This window comes from Oenanthe melanoleuca, chromosome 13, assembly GCF_029582105.1.
Source record: "Oenanthe melanoleuca isolate GR-GAL-2019-014 chromosome 13, OMel1.0, whole genome shotgun sequence".
Taxonomy (NCBI): Eukaryota; Metazoa; Chordata; class Aves; order Passeriformes; family Muscicapidae; genus Oenanthe; species Oenanthe melanoleuca.
The window spans coordinates 11,214,341-11,241,898 of record NC_079347.1 but is presented as its reverse complement, the minus strand read 5'-3'; the positions used below and the strand labels follow the sequence as shown (position 1 = coordinate 11,241,898).

Sequence of the window (27,558 nt, the reverse complement as noted above, 5' to 3'; positions counted from 1 at the left end):
TTGAAGTGAATCTTACCACTGGGGAATGAAAAGCAATCTTTATGTTCAGTGTTAATAGTCCCTCTTTGCCTGTTTAAGAGATCTTCTGTAGTAAAACCCATTAAACAGGTGATAACAGCTTTTCAAAACAGGTTGAATTAAATGTTGAATTTCAAACTGTGTTGAGCTTCTGTTTCTGACAGAAGAAAATTAAGTGGAAAATGAACAGAAACGTTAAGAAACTACTTCTTATACCTGTGAAAGTGCTAGGATGGGAAAATTGCTTCCTTTGTTAGTAATCAGCCCATGGTTCAGCTACTCAGAAAGGGGATATTTCATCCACAGTACAGACAGTGGGCAGAAATATCCCAGCATTGGAAGAGCTATTCTTGAGGGAAGGTTTTTAATTGTCTTTGTGCTGAACACTCATCACTGCCTTTTGGACTAGGGAAATTATTTTTTTAATGCCTTCACCTTTGCTTACAGAGAATATAACACCTCCTTCTGTTCTACCAAGCACTCTCCATTATAGCAATGTGAATAAAATTTATAACACTCTGAGCATCATAAAGTTAGGCAGGCTGCACCCAAGCCAGTTGTCATCATTCTTTCAGAAATAATACAATTTTAAATAAATGCAGTCCCAAGTGTTCCCTTCAGTTATCACCACAAAACAATGCAGGGAAATGTTGCTTGCTGCAGCTGACATGAAGACTGATGGTGGCCCATTGAAAAGACTGCTCACTTTCTTAAAATGCAAATACCTGCAGACCAGATCTGAAAGCAGCTAATGAGCAATTGCTCTTGGAAAAATATAAGACAGAAGACATTCCATCCTGATCTTTTATATATTCAGAGGCATGACTTCTGGGTAATTCACCAGAGCCATAACTCACTATATGATTCATTAGATGTTAAAAAAATATTTGAAGTTGTCATAAATAAGATGAAAAATGTGCAAACTATATGTGCAACTCCGATGAATCTGCAGAGGATGAACAAAACAGACTTTCATGCTCTTTAAAAACTTCCAAAAATGATTTAAAAATTCCCAAACCACAACACTCCAGCACAGGGACGTCGCAGTTTAGCAAAAGCTTTCATAAATGGTTTGTCACCACAAATGTATCTGTTTAATTCTCAAGTAAATCTTCTATAGTAAATTGTCAGATCTTGTGACTAAAGACTAAAATAAAAGCAAAACTTCTGAATAATCATACTATACATCTTAGCTATTCTACCTAAAATATTTTGCTTGACCAAGCACGAAGAGTTTTTCTGACAGCTTTCAGGATTCAGAAAAGCTTCAATATATTATTAAACCACATTTTAAAAGAGAATAATCTTGCTCTAGTTCTGACTAGCTATACAATAAACTTTCAGACATTGCACAGCAGTGGAAGATTTTCCAAAGCACAGACATTGCTTTTTGAAGACCACATCACTACACCCAAGTGCAGCCACTGCAGCCTCTGCCTGGAAAAAAATGAATGTGCTGGGCATCCAGTACCCTCTTCTTCTGAAGAGATTTCACTTTAGAAAGTTGAGTGTTTTAATGGTCAAATTCCTTTTTCTGGTATATGGGTTGAATTTGTTCCCACTCAGATTGTCTGGGAGCTAATCAGCACCAGGACTGCTGAAATACAAGACAGAAGATTGCAAAGGTGTGTGAGGAGGGAAATACTAAAAAATACAAAACAAGTTGACCCAAAGTCCTACAAATCTAGTACAGATAAGAATAAATGAAGGACTGTAAGTTTTCTTATGGGAACCTTTCTCTGATTCCTGATCATGTTAATTCATAGAAAATCAAACGGTCTAGGTCGATATTCTTTACTGTTTGCTACATTTTTTATACATGATTTGGACTGAAATCAAATGATGATCAAAAGAGTGCTCTTTTAATGACAACAATCAACCTTCAGCCGTACACTACTCAGTACTAAAATTTTGGAATTATACCATGAGATTACAGATAATAAACTCAAGTTTTTATTTCAACTAACAAAGGTTCAAGTTATATTTCTGTACTGTGTTACACCACTGTCTCAAAATGGAGACAAAATAGTAATGAAACAGAGAAAATGGTCAAAGGAGTGCAGAGTTCTAAACCAGTATATCTCTTTCTTCTTCTTATGTGCACATCATCACAGATATAACTTTTTCTATGCAGTGTTTCTGCAGAGCTAAAAGGCTTCTAGATTCAACTTTGGTCCACATCACGCCATGAGATTAAAGGAATGGGGTATAAAGATAAAGCACAGGAATGACTTATACACTCCATGAAAGCATTTGGTTTCATATCATTGTAAAAAGTCTTTTGATTATGGAGAAAGGATCTAATTTCACAAGCCTTTCATGTAAATAATTCAGCTCTAAGAAACCATGCCAGGCCATTTTCTTTTTGATGCTTTGCAATAAGTGCACAAGAGCAATTCTAACAAAGCAAAACTTCTTGGGCTTTTGAAAGCTGCTGACAACTCTCCAAGAATATTTATAACTCACCAAGTAGCCTGAGCCTGTTAACTTTATTACTTAAGTTTTTATTTTCCTAATCAAGACTTGCACCATTCTGAGGAATCAGCTGTGTTGCTTGCACTGCTGAGACTTTGAAATTCCCTCCTTTGCTCCAAAGTGGACACAGAAAGGCTTCAAGGTTTCCAGCAGGTAAAAGGTCAATTCCCACTGTGAGCCTGTGGGTGTGATTCCTATTTCAAAGCACTGTTGCTCCCCCATGAATAGGAATATTCTGCCTGCTGCACCAAGTGCCAGAGATACAGAGAAAATGGGTAAGTAAATACACACAGGTGCTGAGTAACCTGTCCCTGAGTCAACCCAGGCTGTGTTCAGATATTCTTGTACAAATAACATCATCTAAACATGACAGAAACCCTGAATAGTACACAATGGAGGGAAACCTGTGCTATGGGGAAGGGAAAACAGCTCAAAGGAGAGCTTGTTAGGTTACCATGGGATGCCAAGAAAAAGATTTGTGTTCTTCTTCTGACAGAATATTGTATAGAAAAAAAAAAGTTTTACTGTGAATAAAGAGGCCAGGAATTTAATTCTCAGGCTCCAACAGGAAAGGCAAGCCCTACAGGAAGACTGCATTTTAACATGGTCCAGAGCTGAAATGTTCAGGTTTTGATCAGCAACTGAATGTTTTGACACTGCTTTTTTCATGAGCCTCACAGGGCTTTGGTCCCTTTCCTGCTCACTGTGAAATAAAACTGTCAAATCTTGAAAGCTGCCATGAAACAGAATGTGCATCCTCCCAGCAGCTTTGCCTGTCATTGACATGATTATTTCCATGCTACATACAGGATGAAACAAAGCTGACAGATGAAAGGATAAACCTTCCCACTATATTTTCCTTCAGGTTTTTATCCTCACTTATCCTCACCTTTATCCCCTTTCACCCTTAGGTTATCATATCATATCGTATAATTTCATATCCTATTGTTTCAATATGTGGCTCTTAGAGTCCGAGTGGGCCAGAGCCTTTGGCTAATTTGGAGGCTGAGTGCCTGTGCAGCTGCAAACTCTCTCCTGGCACTACCCCTCACTCAGACTTGTAGGTGGCTCCCAGTAGCCTTAAGAGAGAAAGGGTTGCCTCAGTGATGGGTGATTTAAGCTTCTTGTATTGACCTTGAGCTCAAAGAGACAAAAAGAACAATTCTACAGTGTGACATCAGTCATGGTTGGAAGTCCAAAATCTACTGCTGGCGTGTTCAGCTGGCTCTGAATTGTTGTTCATGGCAAAGGTGAGTCAGGCAAGCCAGGAAAACCAAATCAGAGGCTCAAAAAACTGTCAGTGTCCTTCCTGATGTTCATTCCTACTAATCACACCAGATTTTCTTTTAAGCCACCTTGCTTATGTGTGCACTGTGTTATGTAGAAAGCAAATGATGCTTTGAATAAATGATTTCCCTGCATGGCATTTGGAAGATTTATATCCTCTCTTGTGTTCTTCCTCTAGCTGGGAGGGTCCAAGCCAGCCTTCCCTACTCCTCTCACTGTGCTGCTGCACTTTTCTTGTAATTGAGTCCAGTCTCCTGCCTGATTCTTGGGGATTTGACTTTTCCACCATCACATCATTATCTCATGCCACTGCATTTCTATTTAATGTGGACAGTGGTGTGTTGGCATCTAGGCTCTTCCTCGTTATTCACAATGAAACCTTGTAACTCCAGTAACAGGTGACTCCTGGGCTGGAAACAGAATTATCTTACTAAACATTGCTACTCTTTTGAGCCGCTTGTTTTCACAGGAAGGAGCTTCATTCTGTTCTCACAACTGAATTTTTCTAGCAGAATCCCAATACAGGGATCTTTTGATTTGAGATTCTCAGAATTTTAATTTTTTTTCCCCTGGTGCTGCATAGTTTCAACTTCCATAAGTTAACTTTAGCGAATGCAGTACTTAAAATTCCAGTAACTGTGTTAGCAGTCTTGGTTAGACATACATTGAGAGAGGAACTTAGTACAATTTCATGCATAAAAAGACACAAGTACCAAATTTAAGAGCCTTTTTATTGATCTAAACATTGAGGTGTACCTGCCTTACAGAAAATATCTTCAGGCATGTTAGCTCTGAGATGGGTGTGTGCTCAGAAGTGTAACAGAATATCACAATGTAATATTACATTACAGGGAACTGTCTTAATGATCATGGATGTGACTACCTGGTAATAACATGGAATTCTCTACATAGCTAACAAAATACTTATGAGCTGCTGTGTGACTTATGTGCACATTTTTCCTCACACACTGCAGTGAGTCTGGACTGTTTTATAGGACTTGGCACAAAACAAAGCTATTAAAGAGTGAGCTGGAGAGCCCACAGGGGAAAGGATCTCTGCTCTGCTCTGCCTAGAGAGAAAAAGAGCTGGCTTTGCCATTGTTTATGCAGCACATACGGGTCTTAGCTCACACACTGAGACATTGATCCCTGCTGACTCCAGGTACTGTGCTGTGTTGTGCTCCTCAGGGATCATTCCAACTGTTTTGTGTAATTGGAGAGGAGTATTTGGCCAAGGTAAAGGCTGGAGAATATTACCCAGTAGCCCCGAAGTGAGAACCAGGCTCAGGAGCTGCAAACTGAACAGCTCAGTTGAACTCCTGGTTTCCCACGTGGCCATTTCTTGCCCACTGGGAGACCTCTGGAATTCTGACACACAACAAGGAAGGAAAATACCATCACTGTAACAGCCTGGCTGCTCAGCAATCCTCCTGTGAGTCTGATTATACAGACATTGATTTAAAAGCAATGAATTTTGGGGGGAACTGTCTCAAGCCACTTATTTGACCATAACAAGAGTTGATAAGAATGTGTGCCTGAGGTGAACAAGAGAGTGTAATGAATAATCTCCAGACCCCACTGATCTAAGTAAATAATAACCAGAGTTGTGAGATGAGCTAACAGCTTCAGACTATCTTTTGCTGCCTAGTTAGGTGAACTGTGTCCTTATTTCCCTTTATACTTTCTGGGAGATGAAAGACACAATCTGTGTTCTGGGAGTTGCTGTATGAGAGCAGAGGACTGAACACTGTTGAAAATACCTGGAAGCATGAATGAGAAATACTGAGTGGCAATTTTAACCTTTTTTTTTTTTTTTTTTTTCCTTAAGCTGGATTCTTTAGATAATACCAAAGCTGCTCTTTGCTTTGCTAATGACAGACTGCATAAAGAGAGGAGCATATTTTAAAGCCCAGAGTGTTTCTCATGCATTGGGCCCAGAGAAAACATCCTGCCCTGTCTCCCCTGTCTTGGTTGAAATGATGCCAGGGATGATGCATCTCAGAACCTTTCTGTGGGGTAGAGGATTGAACTGGAGCAAGGGTATCATTAGATACTGTTAGATTGTGGTAACCACACTGTAGCATTTCAATAAACATTCTCTTTAGTCTCTAGTTCTTGAATAATCTGCAAATAAACCAATAGAACAAGTTTATCTCCTGACAAAAAATTGTGTACAAACACTCTAGGGCACAAATACTTGGGGAGGGGAGATGATAGGTGTTTTTGCAAAATATCTTATTCCATTCTGTTGTGTGATGGATCCACATAATGATGGGTCCAGTTTTTTTTTTTCTTCCTCTTTAGAAAAACGATATATATTTCTGTGAATCCTAACAATGAAATTTACATTATAATGCATGGCCTTTCTAACCTTGTGCCTGCAGTGTTCCAACTTTCCTTGTTCGTAGTAATGATTAAAAACCTCCCAAGCATACAGTATTTTTGGATGTTAAAAGATTTTATAAGAGGAAAATATTAGATTAAAATCTGAAGTTAAACAGCATATAAGGACAATTAAATACACAATTCTCACTTACTAACATTTTCCTGTTTGGTCTATTGCCTAAGGTTTCATTGCTTGTGATCAAAAGATGAATGCAAAGTTCAGACAGACACAAATAGGTCATCCTCTCTTGCTGGCAGTATCAGTATTGTGCAGCTGTAGTTGAGGTTTGCAAGATCTTTAACAAAAGTTCATTTCTCATTCAGAACACAGACAGATTTGTGTTGCTGAATCTCTTTCACATCCACTCACCACACAAAAAAGCATGTGCTAAATTGAGTTCAGCCCATAGCAACAGTTCTTCTGATAACCTTGGAATGCAGACTGCATGGACAGAGGACACTTTAAGTCTTTAGGAGGAATACTTATTAAATAAGCCCCTGCTTTTATAATAAAAGCCCAATTTTGATAAAACACTTTCAGGCATTCTCTTTCAAGTAACTACTGCATTTATAGAGCCAGGTACTCCTCTTGCTTTTATCTCACCACTTCTAGCACAATCTCAATTAAAATTTTTGCATTCTGGATTTTGACCATCTCTCTTTATAACTGAGTTTCTATGTTTAACTCCATGCTTGCCATCATGAAATCATGAAAATTCAGTTGCTGCTGCTGCCTGATGTTGCCATTTCAATTGCACTGCTCCTGGGACTTTCTATTCTATTCTTTATCAATCTAATCCAGACTTGATTCTGAGGAGAAGTAACAGTGAGGAACAACAGAACTGAGGTGAAATTTCACACTTCTCTCTCTGTTTTCTGACTCTGAATGGTAGGGCACTGCAGGAGGCATATAGACATGTTTTTACTTTTTCTTCCCTCTCCTCAGCACTTGCATCATACAGCAAAAATCAGACTATTGTTTTTCTGGTCAAGCTTTCTAACAAAGAGTTCAGCATTATGGATGCCTGCTGGAAGGATCCTGGAGTGGGCTTACACTCCTTCCTTTTGATCAATACCTTGTGCCCTGCTCACCTTCTAAGTATTTTTCTTTGTCTAACAATGATGATGAAGCAGCTCCACAAAGGGAGATTAATGTGCTTTAGGTGATACTTGTCTGTGTGTCCTCTCTGGAGCTCACCCACAGGGCTGGCCTGCAAAAGAATCCAAGAAAAAATAGATAAATGCTCTTTCAACAGATTATCATCTGCTCTTACTGGATAGAATAAAACAATATAAATAAAATGCTGTATCACACAAAACTTTCAGGTGATAAAAGGTAAAGAAAAATCCTATTAAAGTTGAGTGCACATGGAATATTTTGAGACTTATCTGCCTCTAGTTCCATGGTATCATAGCTGCATATTTTTATCATTATCCTAAACAAAACTCTTACATGTTCAATTACCAAAGCCACTGAAAATATTTACTCGTATTCATTTTAATTTTACCCTTCTGAATTTTGTTCATCACTAAGCTTCATCCTGTTTTTCCCTTTGGATTCACTTAATTTTCAACAAAACCTATTCCTATAAGCAATAAGGACTTCCTATCATCTTGTGCCTTAATGTGTTGTGATCCATTCTTTAGGAATGCTCTGCCTACCTTTGCTCAGAAATCAGTTATGTTGGCTCTTAGTGAAGCTGGTGTTTCTTATCTAAATTGCCTCCAAGTTCCTTCTGGGGTTTGAAGGCTTGAAGTAGAGAACTAGATCTCCAGCAGGCATAAATCAACACATCACTATTGATTTTAATTATGCATGGTGTCTTCTTGTACTGGCAGATGATCCAGCCTGGATTTGTAGTACAAAGATGCCTTGTGCATTTCAAGGAAGGAGGCACATTGTTTTCTCCCTGGAAACATTCAGCTGTGTTTCTTGTACCAGTTTCTCCAACAGCAACATTGCACAGGGCTAATGAGAGTCTTCTAAATCTCATCCTTTAACAGAAGAGGTGCTTTGTGATAGGAGAGCTTCTTCCAGAATTATCCTACCCTGGTTCAAGATACAGTCATAAGCTGCCAAATCTGTATTCACACAGTGGTGGATCTGAGCCACCCAGATAAAGTAAAAGCCCTCTTGCTAACCAGTGTCTCTGGGATTTAGCTTGGCCCCTCCTCTTCAAGCTGTGATGAAGACATGAGGACTTGATGAAGAAATGCTTAATTCTTCCTTAATGGTAAAGAAACGCTGTGGACTTGGACAGGTTGAATAAAAGGCTGATTCTATATCCCTGCTCTGACAGAAGACAAGCGTGCCAGTATATTTTATGAGATTTATGTGTTAATTAGACACTCCTTCTCATCATCCAGCCTGAGACAGGAATTGTGTTCTCCAGAAAAGAGTCAAAATCTTTCTTAGTTGCTGTGAAAAGTACACCTGACTTGGTTGCTAAATCTGATGTTTAGACATAGGAACTGACACTCAAAAGCATAAAAGTATAGAAAAATTAAAAACAACTAACTACCAAAAAAATTGGTGTTGGAAAAGACAAAAAGGGAAAAATTATCAAAAATCCATTTAAGTTTGATGCTTTTAAGCTAGAGGAAGGACATTTGATAAAGCAGCATAAGTGATAGCAAAATTAATCAGGTAAAATAGTTTTTACAGTTAGAGATGACAATTACGAACAATTTATAGTCCTGAATAAAATAAACAAAACATGAAAATGAAACTCTCTTCTTCAATCACAGTTCATAGACAGAATAAATAAAAGAGAACTTTGTTTCCCTCCCATGAAAGCAAAGAAGAGTTGAACTGTCCATTCCTTAAGCATGCTCTTAAAGCAGTTTGTACACTCTGGGATACAGAGGTGACTCAAAAGTGATGAAAAGAGAGGGTAAGATGGGAGAGTACTTAGATTGGCACCTCTCTATGATGCAGTAAAAGCTGTGTTCTCTTCTCTCTGGTCAATGCCTGCCATGAAGTATGTGTACCCCATATACTGGGATCAAATTCTGAGCCTAATTGTTATAGACTCTGGACTGAATAATAAGTTAAATTCTGCAATCCGGTCTGATTATCTGCAAATTCAATGTGACACAGCCTTAATTTGAAATGTGTAATTAAAGGTCATATCAGCATTTCCTAGTTTCAGAGATTGATTTTTTTTTCCCACCCTAACTCAGCTACTCAGACATTTTTAGGAAAATTTAAGGAAAATTTTATCTAGGAGAACAATCCCATCATTTCAAAACTGCTTTTCATATTCATATTTGCAAAGCAATGTTGACTAGAAAGAATATAAACAATGACTTCAGGGAGGCTGTTTTCATGAGTAAGATTGCACCCTGTAAATATGAGATCTGGAATTAGACCTGACTGGCAATTTTTTAAAATGCACAGTCCTGTCCATTATGATATTCAGCACTTGCTTTGACCCAGGTTTATTTAATTTATCATACATAGCTGCATCACAGCAATTACTGATGGGGCTAAAGACAGGAGATGGTGAATGCTGAACTGTGTAGCAGAGCTGAATTTTGAAGACAGGAACTGTGTTTAGGCTGATATTTATTTCAGAGAGCAGCTTTGCCACTCAACAAGTCAGTGTGTGTGGGGAGTGATGCACAGCTGGATGGATGTGGAAGGTGCCTGCAAGAAGGTACAGACTCGTGCTGGCAATGAATGCAGTGATGCTGTGGTAAAATAGTAAAATAGTCACAGGATACTTTGAGGTGAAAACTCCTGTTCTTTACACGTGGTAGTGAGAACTCAAAACCATGAAACCTGGGCTCCTGTTGCAGAAAACTGTGGTTCTGCAGACCATGTTTCCTGAGGCAGAACCTTCCATAAAAGGATTATTCACTGCCTACTTTTACAAGCCTTGGACACAGCTGAACACACCTAACTCGGTCACTAGAGGACCCAGAACAGACCCAGTGGAGTTCTCAGCAAAATATTATCCTCATTTCATACTGACACTGAGTCCCACTTCCTTCCCATGGATGAAACACAAGGAAAATGTCACCCAAGCAAGAACTGCAATGCAAGACAAATGTCCAAAGTAACATGGAATTAATGCAGCTTTCTGAAAGCAAAACTAAGCAAAGAAAAAAGCTCCATATGTTATCTCATGAGAGTGGAAGAGTAAATAAATGCTATCTAGGGTTTACCAATCAAGAAAAGGGCATAAAAAACCAGGCCATCAGCATTTCTGCTGCTTATCTGAGCCCCAAGCAGTCAGACTATCCAATTCAAGCAGTAAGGTTTCTCTGAAGATATCTCTGAAGGTCTTTACTGAATTTCTCAGCCTGAATTACCAAAAATTTTAGCTGTGCAGCAGAATCTGGAAGAAGGAAGTCACTGATGGTAGGGCCTCAGCCTGATACTGTATCCTGCTTCTTTGATATTCAACCTTAGCATAACATTTTCAAAATAAAAAGGGAAGTAATTCTCCCTCCTGCTAAGGAACAAAGTTGCTAGGAAGATGGAAGATGGTTGTGTCTCCTGAGCTTTTACCGCTCTGCTTCTCTTAAATACCCCATCATGGTGGGAGGGGAAGAAGAAAAAAAAAATATGGGGAAAGAAAAAAAAGAAGCAAGAAAAAAACCCCTGAAGTTGCCTTTAAGTTTACCCACAAGTCACATCTATGTTTAAGTGCTTTGCTGAAATAACTTCTGCTATTAGGGCTCTGGCAAGGACTGTCTCATATTTTATGTATGAATTATGAAACCCCTAGTTGATGTTATAATATAAACACTAGTAATTATTTTTAATATTAAGGCTGAAGATAGCAGTCAGTTACTGGATGCAGACTATGAGGCTGCCCTTGTCCTGAGAAGTTTACAATCTAATTAGGAGTTGAAAGTGGTCTGAGGAGCAACAGTGACGTATCTGCATGCACATATATTGTTCTGCTCAGCCCCCCAAAGAAATGCATAAAACCAAGTCTGCACTTCATTTAAATCTGCATTTAAAGAAAATTAGATCTCATAAATAAAGCTGAGTCTGAGGGGAGAAAAACACACAAGTAGGATTTCCCAAGTTGCATGGAAACTGGAGAATTAAGAACAAATATACTCAAAAAATTATTCTTTTATTAGGCAGGACTTGTTCACATAAATTAGACAGCAATCAATGTGAGTCAAATAAGTACGTGGTTATAACTTTCCATCTTTAGCAAATGTAGACTTAGTAAATTAACATCAAAGTCCTAAAAGACTCATATAGACAGATGCTAGGAAATCTTCTAGAACAATGATCTTAGTGTGTTCAGACTTCACCCCATATGATGAAGCCTGTGAAATAACAAAAAAAATTAGCTAAAAAGAGCAAGGTAGAAATATACACGTAGGAGTATTTAATGATGACATAAGACAAAAAACTGTACATAGTTTTGGTTTAATAAAAAAGTATTAAGAAATTTAAGTAATGAGCCCTATGAAAACAATGGAGAATATGTGCCATGTAAAAGGTCAAAATGACATTTTGCCATCTTTAGGGTTTGCCAAAGCTGTGCTTAGATGTTGCAATCCTCATGACCAACTCTACTGCAACCTTGAACATGGAGGGGTTTAAATTTAGGGCAAAGCACATTGTTAAAAAGTGTTGTCAGAGCAGGCTGTTTGCAGATAGGTGAGGCAAGCACAGTTTCTGTGAGGAATCTCAATCCCACCTTGGAACTTCCAGCTCAGCTGCAACTCTTGCGTGGCTTTGTGGCTCCTGTTTCCCCAGGAGTTCACCATTCTCCCAGCACAGCATGACCCACATGTCCTTTCTTCAACAGACCATATAAAAATAAAATACAAGATAAAATAGGAATTTTTTGCCTGAGGTGATAGGCACTTTCTTTGATACCAAAACCAGAAGTAGCTAAATGCCAAAAATCTTTGCTCTGATTATAAGGGAGAACCACATTACCATGACAAGTCTTACATATATATTTATATATGGTTAAACAACTCAATGTATTGGATTGTAGACATAAAATATCACAAGAAAACTATGACCCAGGCTTTGATCCAATTGCTTTGACTTAATCCTGTGCCATCTTAAAGTTTGGCTCTGCCTCAGAGCTTGGGAGCAGACTCTCAGCCTTTTGGGTACATAGAAAACAAAAAGATCATCCAAAAGTTTCTGCTATTTGGCTTAATGGCCAATAAATGATGCAAGAGGTGAATAAGATGTGACCTCTTTTTGTGTATGGAACTTTGGAGGTATTTATTCATTTATTTGTTTGTGGTTCACCAGGAAAATCCTTTCCTTTTAAAGTGTACTTTCACAGAAATTGCTGCCATACCCATCCTACATTAATATTCAGGATCTGCACTCATAATCCATTGCTAAGCAACACTTAACAAAATTGATCTTGCATTAAGCAAGCTCTGGAGCTTGAATAATACATTATTTCCTCTTTCTACTTAAAATCAGAGAAAACCTTTGGTTGCGTTTTGAATGTCACACTATTAAAACTGCATTTTAAATACAGATTTTAATTGCTGGGAAAGTCCATTTGGATTAAGGATTGAATGCAAATTCACCATTGGTACTCTTTAATGCTAAGAGTAAATAAATTGTAAAAAATTGTTCAACTCTTGAAGAATATGGAAAAACTCAAAAACAGAACACAGCTTAATACAGAGCAGCCATATCCCATTTTACATTCTAACACATACAGTGCAATACCTTGTCCATTTTTGTGTGCATGTCTTAAGCATCTCTGTCACTGTTTATTTATATTCTGTATTAAGATTACACAACTGTGTGCAGTTATATGCTGAATAAAGGAGTTTGTGATTCCCATACATGAATTTTAGGTACATAGGAAATAACCATGCCTCTCTGAAGTTGTCTGAATGGCTGCTGGAGATGGAATTGCATGCCTTGAAGTTGCTAGAAACTACCTGTTTTGTCTACTAGCCCATTTCTCTGCCACTGCAGGATAGTTCCCCAGAGTATATTCACCAATGCCTTAATCATCCTCTTCTTAAGAGTCTCGAGCAATGTCTCCTTTGGGAGTTCTCTGCACAGCCTATTAGTGCTAGACAGTGCTTATTTATATCCATCCTGCATTTATTAAGCCAGAGTCATTCCTTCTCTATTCTTCCAAGCCCCTGCTACACCAGTGCAAGAGAGAGTGGAAGAAGTGATTATTGAAGGTATAGGGGTTGGGATAAATATGTATGATTCCACTTCCATGGAATCTATTAACTATCTTAAAACTCTAAAAGTTGAGCCCTAGAGAATATGAATTGATACATTTTAATTATCTCACTCTTCATTCAATAGGAACTAAATCTGAAATATTATCTCCAACAGGATCCAGACAAAGGGTTAATTTACTGGCATCTCTTATTATTTTTGCTTATGCTCTATCAGTCTTTGACAAAGTGTCCAGTATCCACATTGTAATACCTGGGACTGATGTGAGGAACTTTAATCAAAGGCTTTTCCAAGAATATGTACTTGGCATTTAGGAAGTATATGAGTTCCTTAGATGAATAGAGAATATAAACTATGTATCATTTTCCCAAGAGCCGTTTTTGTTAAAATTAACCAAAACACTCCTTGCTTTTGTCTGGAGGTTAGGGCTTTTTTTTCTTATTTGTCTTCATCAGTGTAAAACTTTATGCTGTGACTTAAAGAGTGAGGGAGTTATATTTTTTCTGTGCAGTTGAGAACAATTCATTACTCGGTGCTTTCCCACAAGATCTTAAATAACATTTTGCTTTTGCTGAATTGTACCCCATATGCTTCCCTGCCACTGTATATTTATTAAGCATAAACAAGGATTTGTAGAGTCCTTGTACTTTGCAGGGAGCACAAGGGTTTGCACCCGCCGCTAAGAAGAGGGAAGCTGTCCCAGGAAGGCAGCAAGAGTAAGGTGTGGGTGTCCTTCTGTCCTTCTGTCTGTGTTTCAGAGGCAGGGAAGCCTCGGGTGAGAGCTGTGGGCTGCATCTGAGACCCAAACCATGGTGCTGGTTTTCCACCTTCTTCACCTTCTTGTGTAGCTCTGTGTCCTTAATGAGTGCAGCTTTAGATTTTGAATGTCCAACAGATTTTCCATCTCCCGTTGAATAAAACATCAGCAAGTGATTAAGCTAATTAGATTTTTTATTATTATTTTTAATTTTAATATGAAGTCTGGTCAGGCTCTTTGTTCTTTTGACACTTTCTCCCAGCAACCCTTTGGACCATGAATGATGAGAAACACTGGGCAGGAATCTGAAGCCACATTTACCAAGCAGCTTATTGAGTTTGTCGGTATTCACATATGTAGAAAAATAAACTGAGACATAGGATTACCTATTTAATTTCTTGCAAGAATGATACTGAGTGGGACAAAATAATATAACTGTTATATACTTTTTCCTAGATATTGTTGTTAAATTCTTCTGTTGGAGAGGACAGCAGAGGACAGGCAATTCTTTTTAAGTGGCGTCAGTGTGCTGGTAATTGTCTCCTAACGTGCTCTTTCACTCAGTGTGGTGTCTCTTGCTGGCCTAGGTGACAATATTTAATAGCACATGCTTCATTTGAGGCAAGACTTCAGACCTTTTCTTAGAGTTTTTAATGTCTAAAGTCACCTTTGTGTATATCTTCATGCATTTTTCTATGAAGCCTTGGGGAGTCACTATCTTTGCCTCTTCAACAGTTTAATAATCTCATTTTTAAAACTATATGGGCCAGGAACATGCAGAGCTGACTTGTGCTAACAGTATTAATTTTTTTCTTTGGGGGGATCTCACCTGTATATTTGGAATTTGCAGGTTTTACTTCATCTGAGGTGAGACAGGTTGGTTTTAAGAACTGGATTCAGAAAAACAGAAAAAAATCAGAAAAAGTACACTTCGTTCTGTTGCACTTCTGTCCAATATTCTGGAGTGTGTGTATGCAACCAAGAGCCCTGCACTGTAAATGAGGAAAAACAATCTCAAAAGATTATTTTTCAGGTCCTCTGGGAATGGCAATAAATTTTCTATATTCAGTTTGAGCTGGCAAAACACTCAAGTAAAGTGTTTACTCTGATTGACATAAAAATATTCCTTTTCTATTGGAAAATTGTTGTTAGGTTTCTGCACACATAATGGTCTCCAGAGTAAGAGAACTGACCAGTCTCTTTTTCCTTTTTTTTCCTTTTTCTTTTCCTTTTCCTTTCCCAGGGTTTGAAGCTGCCTCTGAGAACCAGATTTTCAAAACCCTCATGCCAGACCACAATCCTCAAATTTCTTAGAGCTCCCCTGGCCCCCAGAAGACACTGAGGCCGATCCTACCTGCACCTCTTCACCTCTTCCAGCTAATGCCACACCCAATGCCTCTCTTCTCTCCCTCCCAAACTCTTCATCTCAAACACTTTGGCTTCAAGGGATTTGGTGGCTGTGTAAAACAGCATTGGGTTTCCATAAAGTCCAAGTTATTGGCAAACAGAATTCTCACCTTCCCTAGAGATTTCAGCCTTCACACCTAAAATACAGCGACAGGCAGAAAGAAAATTGTTTGCCCGTGTTATCCAAGAATATTTCATTCCAACACACCTTCACATTATCCCCCATAGAAAAGCATTGAAGCCACAAAAACTGAGGAGGGTTTATGAGTGTGCAAACCATAATGGCTCAGCTGTGGCTCATCTTTATTGTCCTCATCTATAGACATCAATACTTCTATTCTATTCTCTTTAATGAAAAGAAGGTTTAGCAAGAGCCAGAATATTTGGTACAATAAATCCTGAGTTCCAGTTGTTTTCACATTACTCAGCAGACTCAAATCTGATGATAACCATATGCAGCTGGGCTGATGCCAAGCATGGCCTCCGAGCTGCAAGATGTTCTGGGACTCCTTGTCCATCAGGCAGCACAGGTTCCATGAACTGCAGGAAAGCTGCTGCTTTTGTAAGGATTTTAGTATGTGGTTATATGAGCAAGGGAAAAGGGGGAAGGGAATAGTGAAGCAACCAAAAAGAGAAAGGGAATAATGGAAAAAATTATTGTAAAGAATCATAAAGAACTCAAGATGTGAAGGCTGTATATGGTTGTGTTAAAGATCAAAGAAAAATTGTAGCAAAAATGGGGAAATATGAGAAAATTTAAGGAGGATAAAAGAAAATACAAGCACACTTAAGTCTTCTTTAACATTAACACTAATGCAAATTTAATGTATGTAGTTCTGCCATTAATGAAGCTCCGTCTTTCATGCAAATTTAATTTCTGAAAGCTGACTGTTAATGTAAGTGGTGTTATTTATTATTGTTTTCTGCTGTGGTGCCTGGCAGATGTTTAAAACAGATCTTACTGTGGTAAATATTGAACAAACCCACTTTATATTCCACATGTTAATCTCCAAATCTCTGTTTCTGTTCATATATTATAGAAAGGCTTAAGGCAACCCTGTAAGACAGCTTGACAGTGGCAGATCATGCCATGATATCTTCCAGGTTGAAGAGAACTACAAAACTTCATACCAGTGTTTCATCCCAGCTAAGTAAAAATTCTGAGGACAAATTTAATTCTAATGACCTTTTCCATCTGAAAATGAAGGCTGCATTGGCAGAGTTAACTCTGGCATTAAATGGGGAAAGCTCTTCACTGCAATATTTATGTTAACCGATTTTTGTGATGCAATTCCTAGCAAAAGTTCCAGTAGTAATAAAAGCCACTATAAAATATGGTTGCCATTTTACAAGATACTTTGTGAAATACTATAAAATTACTTTTGTCATGATCACCATACCCACTAGAAAGATAAAAAATTGAAACCATTTGTCAAATATGCAGGGATTATCTTCCTATTAAATACCTAGTCTTTAAATTGATGAATGTTCTGATATGACCCAAAAAGACTGATTCATGTCAATTATTTTTTTATGTTAGTCTGCAAGTCCTGAGGACAGAAATCATAAGGCCTGCCTAACACCTAGTGTGCCTCTGGCTTTGTGGGCTCTTTCTGGAGTTGATAACATCCTTCACAAAACAATCCACAGTGGCTAGGACAGACTTCAGCTCTAAGACATCATTCAGAAAGACTTGTTTCTTTTTCCTTATGACAGAGGAAATTGAGGATTAGTCAGAAGACACAAATATTGTGAATACCTGCCTCAATCTGATTTTTGAGTTTGAGTGTAATCTTGTATTTGATTATACATTTTATGTGAACATAAGTCTTTTCAGTTTTGAATGTATTTTTCTCTTCTCACTTCTATACAGATGTGGGCAAGATGGCTTTGCAACTTGAGAAAGACTTACCTAGAAGAGCACCTCCTATCACTTTTTAATGTGGTATACAATTTTACTTATTAATTTTCTTACTGTTCTTTTACTTGAATTATTTTGTGTCTTACACTCTCTACCATAAACTGTGTTCAGCTTTTACTTTGTCTAGGTCTTGCCAGTATTTCAACTCACTTTAATCTGGGTTATTACAACTAATACACACTAACAAATACATTGCAGAACATGATGATGTTCCCACATCATTGGATGTTCTTTCTTTCAGTGAAATAACTGGCATTGGGGTTAAGTGCTTCAGAAGGATGAGAACATGGGGGATTGCACCAAAGTAACTGGGGACAACCTGCTAGAAATTCATAACTCTCCTGCCATGGGACATACTCACAGCACCTCTGGTGGAAAGCATTTAGCAAATTCTTGCAAAATTCCAGGCACTGGTGCAATAAAACGTGGCTGTGACAGGGAGCAGAGGCCAGGAGCAGAGACAAATAAAGAGGTCAAATCAGAACGTGTATTTGGAGTATTTTTAAAGAAGAATTATGGTCTGTTGTAAAATGAACAAATGTCTCAGGAACTTTGTATAAGCCACCAATCACTTATTGCACAGGTTAAACTAGGGTTTTTTTCCTGCACAATTGCCCAGCAGAGCTAACAAAGCTGAATCTGCAGTTCTGAGACTCACAGGAGGAAATAAAACTCCTGTCTATTAAAAGGATATGGCAGTATATGGAAGACACAAAGGGTTGTTAAATAAAGGTCTGTCCCACTGCATGCACCTTTGTAGTAATATATTTTTAAAACCATTTAAATTACCAGAGCTGAATTTTCCTAATCCAGTCATGAAGGACTCTGCTACAGTAAAGAAATACACTTTAAACATTTGTCACTGTAAAGATTTTCTTTCCTTAGTGAATGTTTTTAGAAAAAAAAAAAAAAAAAAAAAAGTGAGTGGAATTGTGGCTCACAAGAGAAGGGGGAAAGCCATGAATGAAAGTCCACAGAAGCTTTTAGGTGCCACTATAAAGGCTGCAGCCTTTGCCTCAAGAACTATGGAAGCAATCAAGGTGGTGGAAAAGTGAATCTTGCTACCAAATATAAATGGGGGAAGTAAAATCCTGCACATGCCAAGGCTTCTGTGTTATTGCTATGGACTTTACCTTGCTGGGTACACAGCTGCTGGCTGCTGGTGTGAGACCAGGTGAAGGGAGCTTCAGGGAAAGCAGGATGTATGACTTGGTTTTCCGTTATCCTTACTTTGTGTTTCTGCAGCCGGCAAGGCTGGTGCTGAAAGCTCTGTCAGTTAACTGAGAGTTCCAAAGTGCCCTATTAGGACAACAAAGACATTCCTTTGCATGGGGAGTTTAGTCTTAGTCCAGATCTATCCCTTGATTCTTGTGTGTGAAACGCTTTTTGCACCGGAGGGCTCTGATTCCAGAACAAACCTGGGCACAGCATGGAGAAGCTGGCAGGGTATGGTTGTTAACACAACTTCTGATCAAAAGATTTATACAGCTGAATATCAAGTAATATCCAAAATCAATACTGTGTCACTTTTTACAGCTGTAATAGAAAAAGAGAGAGAGAAAAAAAAAGAAAATAAAGGTTTTTACTCCTTCAGTATTTCTTCTAACTTGGAACAAAGGAGCAGTTTACATCCGAAATACCAAGTACTTGAGGCATCCACAACAGAGAGATCTGCAATATTGTATTTTTGGATGACAATTAGAGGCAATTATAGCACTGTCCCAATATAAAATCCAGCCAACAAGGGTGTTTCATTTCTAGTCATGGATGATAAACAGTGTGGAGGTGAAATGCTGCAGCTGAGGAGTTATAGAGATTGCTATCAGGATTAAACAGGAAGGCTGTGTTTTACAGGATCAAGAAAGATTAGCCATGTGTTGACTATGGGATTATGAAGTAATTAAATAAATGAAGACACATTTCTGACACAGATTCTACACGTAAGAAAGTAATTACTCACTTTATATACAATGTTTCTGCAATTTATTTTTCAGGTCTGACTGGCAAGCAGAGCAGCCTGTTTCATACTCAGTGAAGTCAACAGTACTGAGGTCACCAAAGGACTGAATCTAGTTCACTGTGCTAACAAATGTGTTTTAGAAGGGTTAACTAACTGCTCCTATAAATACCTAATGGGTAGAACTCCTGCAAGTTTGGGAGGAAATAATGTTCTGCTGCTTTTTACCAGCCAAACCTAGAAAGTCATGAGTTGAAGAATTGCTCAAGGGAGAATTGAGTTGGTCGGATCTCCAGTGGGATCAAGAAAGATAATTAGTGCATCTATGCACAACTGTCATGGTGCATAAAAATCCTCAACTTTAAAAAAAACCCTCAATTTAGCAGGTAATGGGGTTTGTGCCTGGTGGTGCTGAAATGCAGTGATATCTGGAGTGAAATACGAGTCTATGTAAAGCTGAATGGTCATGGATTTCTGTAAGGTCACAGGGGAAATCTCTTAACCATCAGATTTAAAATGGTGAAAGATCTTTAATGTCTGTGCAGAAGAGACAAATTCTCTATTGTTAAAAGCCTTACAGAAAAGGCCCATACAGAATAAACTGAACAGGACCCCATTAATCTAAGAAGGGAGAAAGCTTGTGTTGACCCTGCCAGGTGGAAGGTATGTAAACCTTATCTCCCACTGAAATGAACAGTTTATAGGATGGCCTGTGCACAACAGAAAGAGATTTGAGAGGAGTATGTGCCTGGGCCACCTTCAGTAAAACAGTACAGTCCATTGTAGAAGAGAGGGCAGAGCAAGGCTTTTAGGTAAGGATTTACATCCAAATCTGCAGGGCTTTGGTTTGGATTTCTTCTATTTGTTGCTTTTATTGGGCTATATTTTGCCCTCCTGCAGGCATGTAGTTTTCATTAGATTCTATGTGCACCAAGGGGAGGATTCAATGTGGGGCACTTACGTGCAAATGTTTGTTCTTTGCTGTTAAAATTAATAAAATTTCACACTTGTCTTTTTAAATCTCAGAGGATTTTATTGAGGTAACATCACATTTGGGAACTGTATTTGAAATCAGATTTAAGAATAGATTTGCATCCTGTGCTCAGATGCAGCAGTAAAAAATAAATAAACATGACCCTTTTCTATATTACTGAAGAAATACCTAATGTGTCTGTCAGGAGATGCGGCATTAACCTCATTGACAGTTTTTTGGAGAGAAAAGACATTATTTACATGACAGTTTAATGAACCATATTTGAAAAATGTCATATGCAACAGCAGTCACAGCCGTATTTAAAATGACCACCAAAAGTATATGACCTCATTTTTGGGCATCTAATGATATATCAGCGGATAAGTTCCCTGACGTAGGAAACCAGCCAGCCCCTCCCTCCTATGTCCTCTACTGACAATCAAGAACTTTCTTTTTTACCCCTGGAGAAGGTCTGCTCCTTTCACCCCAGTTCTCAGATGGATGTAGCTTTCCTTGTAGGTTTCCTCCCCTTTTTAAGGCCAGGAGCCGGTTCTCCCCACACTTCTGCCCCGGGCAGTGTCCGACGTTATCTCCAGCGCAGGAGCAAAGCCTCTGCTCAGGGATGTGCTGACCCAGGGAGGGAGCTCCTTCCCTGAAAATCCGGCACGACCTCTGGGCTTTGGAAATGTCACTGCTTCTGTAAATTGTAAAACCATTGACCCAAGACAGTCATGCCATTCCCGGGGCTTATGAAATCGGTTGTTTGATGGGGGGTTTATGTTTTTTATGGGCACTCAGACTGCAGTGGGAGTGAAGGCTTATTTCACTGACGATTCCTCCTAAGAGATCGTCCCCAGGGATGATGACAGGCACCCTCTCCGGGTGTTCTCACAGACCTTCTCCCCAAGATTCCTTACAGACTGTTATCCCAGGAGTCCTCACAGCCCCTTCCTCTCCAGGAATTCTCACAGACACCCTCCCCAGGTTTCACTGAATCACCGAATAGTTTGGATTGGAAATGACCTCTGGAGATCACCCCGTCCGCCTCCAATGCCAGAGCAGGGTCACTTGGAGCAGGTGACACAGGAAAGGCTCAAAATTAGTTTTGAGCATCTCCATTACAGAAACACTCCACGCCCTCGCTGGTCACCGTTCCAGGCATCCCTACACCTGAAGCTCTTTCTCACGTTCTGGTGAAACTTGCGTTAATTTATGGCTGGTGCCCAGCGAAAAGAATCCACCACCCCCCACTTGGCATTGCCTTTGCGGCACTTAAACGCTTTCTCCGGTGTTTGTGTTTAACGCCGCCAGCGCCTCACGATCCCGCGGCCCAGCCGGGCCTGCGGCGGCGCTGCCCGCGCTCCGCCCGCCGCACCGCGCCCCGCGCCCGCCAGGGGGCGCCAGACGGCGGCCGCGCCCGCCACACGGACACGGCGGGCTGGGACCGCCACGGGCAGCGGCTCCGGCAGACACACGGACCGACAGACACACAGACAGCGAGCGGCACCGCCACAGCGCAGGCACAGCGCTGCCCGGCACCGCCACAGCGCAGGCACAGCGCTCCCCGGCACCGCCACAGCGCTCCCCGGCACCGGCACCGCACAGGGCGCAGCGGCACCGCGCGCGGCTCAGGCGCAGCGCAGCGCGGGCAGCGGCGGGAGGACGAGCGGCGCACGGTGCTGGCAGCTCCGGCCGGCGCTGCCCGGAGGTAGGAGCTTCCTCTCCGCCCTGCCCGCCAAACTTCGCGGAGACAGCGCTGGCTGCCGTTCCGTACCGTCGTGCTGTGTTCCCCTGGCTGCTCCCCGCCCGGCTCCAGTGGCCCGTTTTGTTTTTATTGTTGTTATTATTGTTGTTGTTATTGACGCTGCTCCCCGCCCCTCCGGGCAGCGCGGGCGGGCGGCGGGTCTCGGCAGAGCCGGCAGCTCCGCAGCCAGAAGTTGGCGAGGGCCGTGGGGGGCGAGTGGCCCCAGCTTGGGTCCCCTCAAAACTTCGGTGCCCGAGGAGCCGCTGCTGCCCTCGCCGCTCCTCTCTCCGCTCCTCTCTCGTTGCAGATGTCGGGGGTGCTGGTGATCGCTGCCTGGTGCTTCCTGCAAGTGGAGAGCCGGCATCCTGAGATCATCACGAGTAACAGCAATCATGGCAATTTCCTGGACAACGACAAATGGCTGAGCACAGTTTCGCAGTACGATAAAGACAAGTACTGGAACAAATTCCGGGATGTAAGTGCTTCTCCCTTTACTGCATGCTTCTCGTTCCTTTGCCCGTAGCATCCTTCCAGGGGCTGCTGGCTGCGAAGAGCTGTGGGTAGAAGAGAAATGCAGCTTGGGCAACCGGTTGCTGCCGATGTGAAGGATGCTCAGAGCTGTTTGGGAGCTAGACAGGCAGTCCTGGCATTCTTGGTTTGTCCCATCGATTGGGGCAGCCTAGGCTCCGTGTCAGTTTCGCTCTTCTTATGGTCTTCGATTTTCCTCTGGGGAGGAACTTTGAGTGAAGTTTCGGTGCTTCCTGCTTAAGAGTCTGGTTAACTGAAAAATGATGGAATGATGTGTGTGTAAGAAGGAATACTTACCAGTTCAAGCCACAAGGTGGTAAACAGCAAAGCTTTTTGTGCCTGCAGTTTTTATGGAAAGGATTTCTGCTTGTAGAGATTTTTGAGGCTCGTATAGTGTTGGAGGAAGCAGTGCTTTGGCTCTTTTTTCTGTATGTTTTTGTTTATTTGTTTGTTTGTTTGTTTGTTTGTTTTTTTCTACAGTCTGGAAAAAGGGATATCTTCAAGATGTGTTATGATATGTTACCTGTATAAAACAAATCAATTCCTTAAGCTCAAAATTAATTCTAGACTTCCCCTAGATCAAATGCAATCATGTATTAAGTAAATGACAGCAGAAAGGGAAATGCAACTTTTTTAAATAAAAGTAATGTTTAAGTAGTTCCTTTTACTTCTGGTGTCTGTACACTGAGAAAACTTTTTTGGAGCACACACAGAAAACCCTGCTTCAGTCTGCCCAAGACTGTGTGATGGAGGCTTTACTGTTCATGTTGATGAGGTTAAATGTTCTTTATTGTCTGGGACTTGTGCACCATGGCCACAGCGAGACTCTAGGAAAGGGAAGACTAGAGCTGACTAGCAGTTCTGGTAGTACCCTTCTGTAAGAATTGGCTTTATAGGAATCCTGATCTTTTATAGAATGTTAAGTCAAACTTCTATGCTCTGCTTTTGTCTCTGTGATCCTAAAATTGTATCTAACTTTGCAAAAGGGGAGTCACAGTATTGCAGTTAAATGTGGTGTGCCCTGATTAGCTCATTCTCCTTGTGTTTTTCTGTAGTTTTGGTCATCTCTGTGTGAGAAATGCTGCTCGGAATCTCAGCATAACAAAGTGTGATCTTACCAATGGTATCAATTAACAGCTGTCTGGGAGTGTGTCCTCACATGCAGTCACCAATCACATCCACCTACTGGGACTGCTGAGTTCTCATACAGAAAAGGGGATTCCACAGTAAACATGGATTCTTAGATTTACCAGGCTTTCAGGGAATCTTCGTTAATATCTGGTTTAGTCTTCTGGGGAGCACAGGTTAAGGATTTCACTTGTTAATTTCTTCATCCCACTTGACATGAGAATTGAGCAGCATCTGAAAATGGTACATTGGATGAAGGACTGATACATTAATCTGAAAACACTTCTAACTAGAGACAGATTTTCTTCCCTCTTTATGTATTTTTTGTTTCCACTCTCCTCTTTCTTTTTTCTTTAAAACTAGAGTTCTTGCAACTTATTTTCTGGTCCCCTTTCCCAAGAGACAGTCTCACAGGTCCTGAAACTATTCCTTTTCTTTTGGAAAATATTAATGAAGAATACCTCCCATATTTTAGGATTTGACAGCTAAGAATGCTCTATTAGACCTTCTGAAAATGCTAAAAAGCCCCATAAAGCCTCAAAACTTATATAGAATCATTCTATGGAAAACTAAAACCAACCTTAACCAGTGGTCTACCAAGCAAAAGCAAATAGTATAAAGTTCTTGCAAAGCTTATGTATCTTTCTATCTGGCCATCTTAATGATTTTATTTAATTACTTCAAAACTAGCCTGTTACATATGATTATTCATGAACCTTTTATAGAGCAAATTAACAGAGACTACTAATCATCTCCTACTAAGCCTTTTCCAAAAGAAAATATAAAAAGCTTACCAATGTAATTAAGCTCTAAATCACTTGGCTTCAGCTAAATTGATTTACTGGATCGTAGTCTTCCATGAAAGGTTTTGTGTGCAAAGATGAAGACATGCATAGGTAGACTTGCTGCCAGCACAGCAGGTGTAGCAGTGACAGCACACTTCTTGCATGCAGAGATGTGGTCAGAAGAAATCTGGTCCTTGCTTCATGGCTGTGCTGTTGGGGATAGATTGTTAAAGTATTTGTTAGAACATTTCTTAAAAGGCTGCCTGATGAGACATATCATAACAATATTAATTGCTGTGGATGGACTAGACCAGTATTTTGTGGATAAGTATTGATTTCTAGGAAAATTATCTTCTCTCTTCCTCTCACTGACAAACTAATAAACTAGTTTTTTAGACATCATGTCTACATGAGGTTCTCAGTGTAGGCTTTGCACAGGAGGCTGGAGTGCAGAAGTGGTGTTGCAGTTAAAACTTTCTTGGACCTGACACTGTAGTTACTCCAGGACAGAGGCCCTGCTTCATACCTCATAAATCAGCAGAGGCAAGGTTGCAGTAATTACCACAATTACCTTTAGCTGCTGTCTGAAATTTATGTCATTTTATATAAACATATTTGCACAAGTACTTACATGACTATGCCCTTCTGTATGGTGGGGGGAAACACTGAAGGTGTGAAGCTGAGATTTGATGCGTTTGGGTGTGGCCACTTTATGTGCCTCAGCACAAACATCTGTACACACAAATGTGCATATCAGTCTGTCATACTGTTGAAGTACTGGGTGGGTTATTTACCTCGAAAATATATAATTGAATATAAAATTTTATATTAAGCTTTTCTTAACTTCTTCAGTTATTCTTTTCAAAATCAATTGATTGGTCATCCTTATCGAACTATGGGACAATATGGCCTAATCTGAGGAGAAGCTATTGACTGATTTTCTTTTTAGCATGATCCATATTTCTTTTGGGCAAAGGCAGCATGGTAGTTGCACTTATTGTCTCAGCAGTCACTAATTTTCAGTGAAAAGAGAGCACAGAAGTACACCTCATTTGAAATCTGCATTACAGCCACAGAATCATGTTAAGTTTTTAAACGTGACTGAATCCCATAGTGTGAAATGTGTCATCATTTTCCAAAGGACTCAAGGGATGGTGTCTAAAACAACAGTTTACAACACAGACTTTTCATGTGATTTGAACACAATTTGTTGATTAAGTTCTCCATTTTAAAATCAAACAGCTGTAAATAAATAGTAAGTCCAATGTGACTGATGGGTTGTGAAACATTTGCTGTTGAAAATCTTGCATGTTTTACATGTGCCCAGCATCAATCATGGTGTAATGTCTGTGGACAATCTGAACCTGTTATTCAGTCTGTCTGTCACCCATTTTCCTTGTCTGCCATGGATTTTGTGTGATACATGACAAAATCTTAGCTGTGTCTTAAGTTGCATTTTATACTGGGGATAATAGTATTTTTCTTCTTTACAACTGGATGTTGAATCTGTAAATAAGAAAAGATGGAGCTCAGAGTCTGTGGTAATATGGTATTTATTACTCACCTAATCCATATATTGAATGTGGCTTGGTACATATTTTAGTGACTAGTAAGTTTCTAAAAAATAAAAACTAAATCAATGTAATTATTACTGGAAAAAGAAAAAAGTAAGGAAGGTGCACTCTTTAGGGAGAACCTCCAGCTATTTCCCTTGTGTAGATCTCAGGCTTGGAAAAGCAGACATCTGGATTATGGAAGTCAAATTAGAGTTTCTGATACTATGAACCCAAGTGTGAAGGCCTCAATCTTTTGATCAAACCTGTTGAGAGGGATCCTTTGGCTTGAGAGGAACTTCAGAATACATTTGATAGCTGAATGTGAAGTGAATTCTTATGAGCCTTAGGAAGCATTTATTGTTATGGGAATAGGCATACATGGTATTGTACCAGGTCACACTGTGCATCTCATTGTGCTCATAGAGGCTTGGCACAGAAGGCACAGAATAAATGTCATTTTAGTGTTAAATCTGTCTTTAATCAAAATTATACGAATGGACTAATTCTATTACTTCTACTTGGGGCTATGTCTATTACATTATTAATGCTTATATATAAAAAAGTAATAAGTTCAACTAGCCATGGATTAAACTGCAAAAAGGAAGAAAAAGGTTAAATGAACTAAGAGGATCTAGTATAAACCACACAAGGAATTTCTATGAAGTTGAAAGCTAAGAATCTTGGCATGAACTCTGGTTTCAGTGCATGTTTATGCATGGCAGACTGCCAGACCACGTTTTGAGCATTAACTAAGCTGTTTCTCTAAATTTTATTGCTTACAGAGTTTCAGTTCAGGCTATCATGTTAAAATCCCCATACATTTTATGCCTGGAGATGCTTGGAGACTGTGCAAGCCTAAGAAGCAAGGCATGAAATGTCATCATCTGTGTGTATACATTGCTCTGACTTAACTGGGGATAAATAGTTCCACATAACTATTCATGTTGAGGATGGTTGTCAATAGATTAGATAGATACTAGACTTCTGAGAAAAACCACTGAAGGGACAATTTTGTCAGCTATTAATGTACATCACCTTTCTGAGCCTGCAAATTCCTCCTCACACCTGATCAGAAGTGCAGTTTTAGGTGACAAAACAAACACAGGATTAGGAACTGGGGGATTTGTATTGTTCCAGCTTTGCCACTGATGATTTTTATCATTTGGGCTGGCTCTTCACACTTTTTCACTGCATTTCCCCTTGCTGGCACTTGCCTTTCTCTGATTTTTTTAGCCCCAAATTAGAAGTGTGGTAGTGAAAGTTGATAGCAGGGACTTAGAAAACATGACCAGTACTGAGAAGGGTTGGAAAACCAAGTGTGCAGGATTGGAAGACCTTGGGAACTCAGGTAATAGGAATGAAATGAAATTTAAAAGTACAAAGTAGAAGGTCGTGGAATTGAGAGCAAACACAAATTTATTCTGGGTCCTGGCAGCTCAACTTGAAATAGATGAGAGGGAAAACCTGTGTACTTTCAT

General features: G+C 39.8%; 1 protein-coding gene across 1 annotated transcript in view; it reads left to right on the top strand.

Annotated features, from left to right (window-relative positions):
* Nucleotides 1-21,739: 21,739 nt before the first annotated feature.
* Nucleotides 21,740-27,558, top strand: part of SPOCK1 (SPARC (osteonectin), cwcv and kazal like domains proteoglycan 1) — a 264,257-nt gene continuing 258,438 nt past the window's right edge. The window contains exons 1-2 of the mRNA XM_056502504.1: nucleotides 21,740-22,047; nucleotides 22,391-22,558. Of these exons, the coding sequence (XP_056358479.1) occupies nucleotides 22,391-22,558 (168 nt within the window). The 5' untranslated portion in view covers nucleotides 21,740-22,047. The remainder of the gene's footprint in view (nucleotides 22,048-22,390; nucleotides 22,559-27,558) is intronic.